The sequence below is a fragment of the Neolamprologus brichardi genome, chromosome 6 (genome assembly GCF_056152115.1).
Source record: "Neolamprologus brichardi isolate AB-2024 chromosome 6, ASM5615211v1, whole genome shotgun sequence".
NCBI classification, from domain to species: domain Eukaryota; kingdom Metazoa; phylum Chordata; class Actinopteri; order Cichliformes; family Cichlidae; genus Neolamprologus; species Neolamprologus brichardi.
In genome coordinates, this window is record NC_142109.1 from 32052797 (window position 1) to 32061600 (window position 8804).

Here is an 8804-nt window from a genome sequence, read left to right on the forward strand (position 1 = left end):
TATTATTGATCACTTCAAGAATCAAGTCAAAATTTTGAGATTAAATTTGTAATTCTAATTCATTGTGGTGATGAGTATGTGGATGTTGAACACATGATGCAGAAAGCAGAGTCTGGTCAAAAAACAAACAACAACAAAAAAAACAAAAAAACAACAACAACAAAAAACCCACACACAAACTCAGAGGAGTGGATTCGTACAAAATGAAATGGCTGGCAGTGCACAGATGCAAGGTTGGATGCATGGTTAAACCCTCATACGATAAAAAGGGTGTGTGTTGTATCACAAGACGGCCAATCATTTTGTTTCACTAACTCGTCAAAACAAGGCATGTTGCACGGGGTATTGCAAATGTGGGAGTTTGTCTTGCAACAGCAACGGTAATCTCCACGCTTCCCATTTCGAGCTTTTTTCCCAGAATAATATTTAGACTTTTCTTTAACTTTGAATCTCAGAATTTTGACTTTATTCTCAAAATAATCAACCTCATGTTTTTATGTTAATGTGGCCCTAATACTCTGTTGTACAGTATGGTCACCCTGCCATGGAAACTACTGATCAACATCGCTCTTATCTACTGAAGTCTCAATGGACTTGTATAAAAATCAACAAATCACACCCCTATCTGGAATTCTTTAAGCTCAACAAAGCCTTGGAAATTGATCTGATAACAGAAAAAAAATAATAAGTTGCCTGTAACAGCAACATGTGACAATGGGCTCGGCTTATTGCCTTTTACATTGTTGTAAAGATTACAAACTATTAAAAATCTGGGCCATGGTTCATGGAGAAACACTGGTTTCCTTTAACAGAGGCCTTCACTCACTCATTGTTTAACTGAGCAAGCTGTAAATCACAATGAGAGAGTGTACCCTGTGTAAAACTGCCAAGTACAATAATTTCATGTCAATATTTTGTCATGTTAACTCCCAATCATCTGTCTTCTTCAAGGCTTTGTAGGTACAAATGCTACCAATAAACTTCCTGCCACTTGGCAGCTGTCTTGGAGCACATCGGGGTAGTTATTTTGTGTATGATACATAAATTGTTTTTAATTCTGGTGAGAGCCAGGACATATACATGTATGAAGAAAAATCAATCACAAGTCAAACACAGAAAACCAAAACAAAAAATGATAAGGTTTGCTTACCTTTCCCCCAAAAAAACTTTTTTTTCTTCCTAAAAGTTTATTTCATTTCATTCAGAGTGTCTGTTTCTTTTTACCTTTTAAAAAATAGTTTTATTTTTAAAAAAAAGTGTGTCTACATCTCAGCTGAAGAAAAATCTGATGTAAGAAAAATAAAAAACGAATATTCCTGATGATCGAAAAATAGATTTGGTCTGCTGAGAACTTGGAAGACAAGAAAGTGACTCAAAGCTATGAACAGGTGTCGAGTCACCAGGGTGCAGGTACATATGAGCAACTATGCTCTTTGTCCCACAGTGAAAAATGAATAAGTCAAACTCTATTAGAGGAACAACACTAAGGAGGTGATAAAGACACACAGCCACTACCTGTTCTACTGCATTACAACAGCATCAGAACACGTTTGGCTCGGAAAGTAAAACATCCACAACACAAACTAGTTGGTGTGTGTTTTACCAGTCGGTACAGAATTGTGTTTGGGCATACATGTGGGAAAAGGCTTCCATTTTCAACGGCTTTCATTCGGCAGTTTTATTTGTAACATGCTTTCAGAGACAGGAAATGAAAACGTGATCCAAATCATTTAGATGTGCTGCAGACACACTCAAACCCTAAGCCTCGTTCTGTCGCTCACAGGTGTTAAGGCAGCTTTTACTTCTCCTTTGGTTGGCAAAATGACACCTTTCTCTCTGCATCCTTTCAACCACATCCTGTCCTTTAGTTTCAGCACTTTCAGTGTGAATTCTTCCTACAGGTGCTGTCTGTGCCGCCGAGGTCTGAGCGGCTTTTAATGTGTTTGCTGACATTTGCCAAATCAGGCTTAGGATACAAAGTACCTTACTTCATACCATGTAGGCGTCAAAAACAAACAAAAAACAAAACGCCACAGGTTGTGGCTCTGGATGCTTCTCTCAGGTTTACGTTCAAATTTTTCTACATTTCTGCTATTCAGGCCACCATTATTACTTATTCAGTAAGTCACTCATCCAAGTGATTTATTGAAGAAGTCACTTGGACGAGTAGCCAGATGTTTCCCCCACAGGAAACGCTACGTTCAGATGAACAGAATCAACTTTGAGTTATTAAATTTAACTAAAACTAAACTAAAACTAAAAGGCAGAGTTAAAAGAAACAAAAAAATAGAGTTTAGAGAGATGAAAAGTAACCAAACAATTATTCTGTAGTCACAAAATGAATGAAAATAAAGAAAAAATGTCTTTAGTTTTAATCTTTTACATAAAGCATTAAGAGGCTTTGGTGCACATATTTATTGAGAACATAAGCATGAATGACCTAACTGACTGCCTTGACAAAATACTTTATAATAATTATATTCTGAAATTCTTCTTAAATCATACAAGTACATCCCATACTAACTACCGATAAAATAATAAAGCTTCAATTACATAAAGTTTTCTAATAAAAAAACTAAAATGAAATGAGAAATACCAATTTTGAAAATTAGCTGAAATTAATTTAATCTAAAAAAAACCCCTATATTAACTCTGATTCAGACACGACCATACCGTTACATATATCCTTACCAGAAACAAATACAATAAAAAACATTTCTGAGAATGTCAGCCTACATCAGACCAAACTTTTCATGTGTTAAAACCAAAATGTTTTACATCTATCTTATTCTTTAGCTACATCTACAATGGGTTCACTTTCTTATACGGACATATGAACATTATAACATGATGACCACAAAAATCAACATAAACATTACGACTACAGAGTTAACTGATTTGCATAAATGCCTAAATACCCGACCAGGAAGAGAGACCTTAACGTTCATTTTTTTTGCCACCTTGAAACAAGCTTAACTGAACTCAGCAAGAGTCTGGCTGCATTACTCGAGCTCTTTTAGAACAGCCTCATGCAAATCTTAAAGTCAAATTCCTCTGTGAATTACCGTGAATAACTGGCTCTACAACACAGCTAACTGCTACGCTTCATTTAAGATCTACTATGAGACAATGTGGCAGTTAAGGAACAACCTGCAAAAGAGAACAATGCAAGTTTAAAGAAGTGGAAGCCTAAAGAAGATAGCATTATTGGATTACTTGCATTAAACCTGAAACTGAACACGTGTTTAAATGAAAAGAAACATGTTCTGGTGTGCGGGCTTTTACCACAGCCTGTGGGTATTGCTTTGAATATAATTTCACGAAGCAGCAGCTTTAGTCATCTAAAAATAATGACTACATGACTTGAAGCTTCTTGAGCACCAAAACAATAAGCTCCATGAAGAGGTTTGAATGACAACAAGTGAAATCTTATTCCTTATAACACTATGCAGCACTAGTGTTTCTTTTAGTATGAACAATGGCTACTTGACAAAAGTAGTATTGTTCTCATATAAGCTATAGAGACCACTGAGAGGAGCACAGACTTTATACAAAAGATGGAAGTAAGTTTATTGTCTAAAAAGTGAAGCCGATGCATTTTTGCACTCTTCAGGTTGCATAAAGTAGTTAATTGGAACAGAAGTTTACAGCCTTTTTGTCTACTTTGCCATGTGACTGGGAAGTTACTGTGGTATCACTCAGTTTCTGAACCTGATCCACCTCGCCTTGTCAAAACGCTAAAATCAAGGCAAGAAAATGGTCATATTGAGGCTAATCAAGGAGTGACATGACGATGAGCTACATACGTTTTTATATAGTGTCTATGGTGACGAGTAAACCAGTTAAATGAGAAGAAAACATGCACTGCAAGTCTAAGAAATTATTTTTAAATATAACCTTAAGTCAGTATGTGCAAAACAAAAATAAATAAATCAAACCAAACAAAATAAAACCCAAGAAAAATGGTAAAACTCAACTTTAACTATCTGCGTTTAAAAGCATTTGCTGAAATGTAAATTTAAAGTCAGAGCTTCAGAATGGAGCCTTGGGCTCATCTCTTTTATTTGTATGTTCGAATATAAGACTCCATGCTTGCGCAAGGCTTTTAAGGACCACGGTGCTACCAATCATCTGGTTTTGTGACAAAATGTTCAGTTTTGTGAATGACAAAGCTGGGAATCCCGGCACTTTGATCCTATGTGGTAAGACAAACACACGTTTCCACTTTTCCTTCAGGTCACCAATACCTGAGGCCTGCTTCTAACTCAGAGGTTTTATCTGATCCCTATTCTGTGAATGCCAGCTGTTCTGTAATACTACTCAGTTCTTCACCACTCAGAGCTATGTTTGTCCTTCCTATCCTCCACACGCACTCTCTCTTAAGCTTTCCTCTTTCCATCTAGACTTTGGCCCCACTGAGGTCATTTGTAGCTCAGGAAACCGATCAATAATGAGTCCAAATTTACTGGCTAAGTGCTTACCTTGTATCCTCAGTGCCATTCAATCCAGCCTGGGACTTGCATCTGCCTAGAGCAGAGTCAAGTATCACATGTCCATGGTGCTCATGGGGCTTCTGAGAAACACAAGAATTAAAGGGCCAAAGATAATTATGGCTGTAAAAAAATATAAACACAGAGACCTAAAATATAAAGGGAGTGTGTTCTTCGTAGCTCAGCGTTTAGCTGGTAGCCATTTGTGGATGGAATATAACCATATGGCAAAATATAGGCTTTGACAGTAGGAGTTAGCATGAGGATGATACTGGGAGGTGTTATATGGACTAATATGGGTACTAACGTGGTCATAATATTAATTCATTATGACCTTACACGGACCAATGAAACCAGACTGTCTTGTGATGCAAGTAAGACAACTAGCACACGACAGCATTAACTAACACTTATTTTCCACTGCCATTAGCCCAAACATGACTTAATATCAAACCATAAACAATGAGTGGACGGAAAAGAATAGTTTTCCTGTTTAAAACTGAATCCCGAATTTGTTCCCAAGTCTGTTATTAGACGAGCTTATTTCACCAAACTGAAAAAAAATTGTTTCGTAACGATAGCTTACCGTTTGTGGGAGTCTCCATGTTCGCCTGGACACACACGAAAAAAGCAAAACTTCCAAACGGGCTCCAAAGATTCACGCACAGTAATGTGTGTGTATTCAGTTCCACGTACCAACTTATTTCGACCCGTCTTCTACCTCACCCTGTTGACAACGACTAAACTGCACTTAGTTCCTTAAAGAAGAATGGAAAAAAAAAACGTTGGAGTCACGGGAGGCCAGAGTAATCGAAACCGAGCAGCCGGATAACTCCATTGCAATGCGGTTTGGGATAGCCAATCGATGTTTTGATGGAGCTGCTTTGCAGGCCTGAGCTGGTGAGGCAGATGTGTAAGGTAAACAGTGTAAAATGTAAATAAGTCGGGAACACTAGTGTACAGTTTTTTTTCTGGCTTATCTTGGAGGACACAAAATTTACTAAATTGAAATAAACTCCTTTTGTAGATTATCATAAAAGAAAAAGAAAGCAAATCCATCTTTTATTTTGGAGTCCTGTGTGCAGGCTAATCAGTTAAAAACAAATCTAAGTGTGTGATTAACAGTCACATCTAATTAGTATTTAAGAGCTAAATGCATTAAAGAAGGATGTGATTTACAGCAGTTTTTATCTTCACAAAAAGGCGCAGCTGACACCTGCTGAAAATAAACATTCAGTGTAATGTACAGTTAAAAGTTCCCTCCTGTGATTTAAATAGTGGTATTCTGCTAATGTCGTGTTGCCATCTAGTGTTAGCAACTGGCAACTGGTCCCATTAAACTGAAGGTATTGCAGGTTGTGTTAAGGTATGCAATAAAAAGAAAATAATTAGTCTTTCATGTATCAGTTACATTGGAAACAATTTTATTATTAGTCTGAATGCCTTTGGGTTACTTTTCTTTTTTAGACTCTTTATTCTGAATAACTCATTTACAGTTTGATTTGTTAAGCATTATGAGTAACTGTTTAGGAAGTTAATTATAGTTATCATACATTCAACGTGTTATTTTCCCCATATTACACCCTTCAGAACACTTTTCACACAATATATGAGGACCTTCACATACGACCCCTGTCACACAACAGTTTGATGGAGAAAGCGAGATCCACTGTGTAAGCTAATAGTGTAATACTGGATATAACGGTTTCCATAATAACCAGCTGTTGTGTTATGGCGTTTTTGTTTTCATTCAGCTGCAGTATCTTGGTAAAACAAATCACTGTGGCCAACATGTAGAGCAGTACTCCAATTAGGGAGAAGCCAGCCAAAAATCTGTCAAAAGGCAGAAGACATCGCCCAGCAAAGTCACCTAGTATAACCACCAGTGTAATTAGAGACATGAGGATGCAGACACCATATGACACACCAGAGACCGATAGCTGCCATGCTACTCCATTACGGAGTTCATGGACCATCTCCACAATTGGAGGTATGATCATACAGCCCCCCCATAGCTGGATGATCTTGAGGAGACCCGGCATGGTGCTCATGTAGCCTCTTTGCTCGTGCGCTTGGGTGCGGAGCACAATTGACTCTGAGGTGTAGGCCAGGAAGGTGAGACCTGAGGCCACTGCAGCCGCCACAGGACGTGGTAGTTCCCCCTTATGATCCATCACCATCCAAGGGAAAATCACAGATGTACTGAAAGTCATCAGTGCCCCCAACACTGCCACCGTCATAGTTAGGTTCTTCCAGGATACTCGGATAAGACTGTGAAACTGGATGATGCTCAGGATGTGGATGAGCAGGGTAATGGTGAAGAAGAAGCACCAGATGAACATACAGAAGATCCTGAAGGTTCTGTTGCAAGTTGTGTTACTATGTTCCACAGAGGCCACAAGACTGAATGCTGTGCAGGTTGTTAGGACTTCCAACGTGCGCACCAGGAAAAGGGGACTGGTGAAGTCTTTGGCCTCTAGTACAATCACAGGCATTGTCACACCGTGCACTCTGAGCGATCTAGCATCCAGCAGTATATTTAGGCGTCTTGAACAATACCTCAGTCTCAGTTCCTCAAGGTTTATTTTTTTTATATCTTGTAGTTCAAAAGTTCAGCCAGCTTGTATAAATCCACAAATATCCGTTTAATCAGGGTTTTGAAGAATAGTCCAGTAGTGTCCATGGAAGCAGTTAACTCAACAAGATCATAATAATACAAAAAACCCTATTAAACCATGAAATTATTTCACTGTCTTCCTTCCGTTCTCCAGCACCAAAATATGTGCAAAATGAAACTTCAAAACAGCATCTCTTGGAATATATTTTGAAGCACGGTTGGTGTCAAAATAGACCTCGCCTACTTCCTTTTTGAGGTTGCAGCCGTGCACTTTCAGTCTCAGTGGAGGTAGGTGCAAATGGCCACAATAAAAAGCAAATGCAAACAGAGCAATCTTCCTCCTACCTTCAGTTCTCATGAAACGTTGTTCCTTTTTTTTGCTTCTGAAGTAGCAGTAATAAGATAGAGCGGGAAACTGTTCTTGTTTTTTTTTCTTTATTGTTTGAAGATGTATGTCGTGCATTTGTTTTAGGAAAATATTCACTGATCTGCGGAGTGCTGTTATTTAAGAGTTGCTTGGTGGATCTGTTTGTGGGTGTTCCCTGCTGTACTCTCAGGGGAGAATAGGCTGATATTGTAAAGAGCATCTGTTACCCCCCTGCCACTACCACCCCCACCCCTTACTTTTTTTTGTAACATTTGGAAATAAGTTGTGTTGAGAGCTAGAAGAAAGCTGTAAACATTTTACTGCTTGATTGCATCCATGGGTGTGACTTTGTCTTGCATACACTGTAAATAGATTTACAATGTAGAATCACTGTGTGCGTGCATAATTATCTGCATGCATGTTTTCACAGGGAAGATATAAAAGTGTTCCTGTGTGTACATGTATTTATACAAGCACAAGATAATCTCTGTGGAAATAACCAATCACTTTGCCTCTGTGTTTTGCCACATGTCCTGTTTGTGTTATATATAGATGCTGTATACGCCATTTCCACAGTTACCGCAGTCTCAAGAGCAAAAACTTTGACAGAAAGCTAAAGACACATCTGATAAGCAGCTGAGGTAATGGCTGTGATGCGTGTATCAGGGTTTTGAACACATCTGTATATAGCTTAACAATAACCCAGATCTAAGACCAAGGCTTATCTCAGTTTCAAAGATAAGTTTCAGAAGTTCCTTTTTTAAAAATCTCTTTTTACAAGATGTTACTGTAAAAACCCACATGATGAATGGCTTACATTTCTGATTCCTTATAGTGCCCTCATGTGGTAACAAAATGAAATGCAACTTTTTAAACTTACCACAGAATTTCAGTAACGATGGAAGGCTGTCTGTAGTTATGGATAAGCAGCAGCAGAGGGTGAACTTGTTTATAATATGAACAAAGAAAATCCACCTTAAAATTCTCAGGAATTGCACATATACACTAGTTTATACCCTAGTAGTTTTCCATTCAATTACAAGAATTTAATAGATGGTTTTAAGACAGGGAAAATTAAAAACAGTTCAAGTTCTTACAGTTTACTTGGGAAATGTTTTCATCTGAAACCCTTTCGTCATGTCATCTTTTATATACCGAATTCCCCTTTCTGTAAACTCCTGGTCATTGTGCTATCCCCAATGATGCTTGATTCATAGTGTAAGATCATTTAATAATATTAATATGTTAATGAAAACTTACAAAGAAGACTGGAAACATTAAGCTTGCTTGTTTTAAAAATGCTTGAGCCATATGAGTCTAGTGTGAAAAG

General features: G+C 37.9%; 2 protein-coding genes across 3 annotated transcripts in view; both read right to left on the bottom strand.

Annotated features, from left to right (window-relative positions):
- The window catches only part of LOC102783687 (testis-expressed protein 2-like), a 33519-nt gene extending 28246 nt beyond the window's left edge, over positions 1-5273 (bottom strand). For both annotated transcript variants that reach the window (XM_006790575.2, XM_006790574.2), the window contains exons 1-2: positions 5077-5273; positions 4482-4573 (exon numbers count right to left, since the gene is read on the bottom strand). The gene's annotated coding sequence lies outside the window, so the exon portion shown is untranslated. The remainder of the gene's footprint in view (positions 1-4481; positions 4574-5076) is intronic.
- A 666-nt stretch (positions 5274-5939) lies between these two features.
- Positions 5940-7425, bottom strand: LOC102783401 (myeloid-associated differentiation marker-like). Its single transcript, XM_006790573.2, has one exon. The coding sequence runs from the start codon at positions 6983-6985 to the stop codon at positions 6110-6112; it is 876 nt and encodes a 291-aa protein (XP_006790636.2). The 5' UTR covers positions 6986-7425; the 3' UTR covers positions 5940-6109.
- Between the last annotated feature and the right edge of the window lie 1379 nt (positions 7426-8804).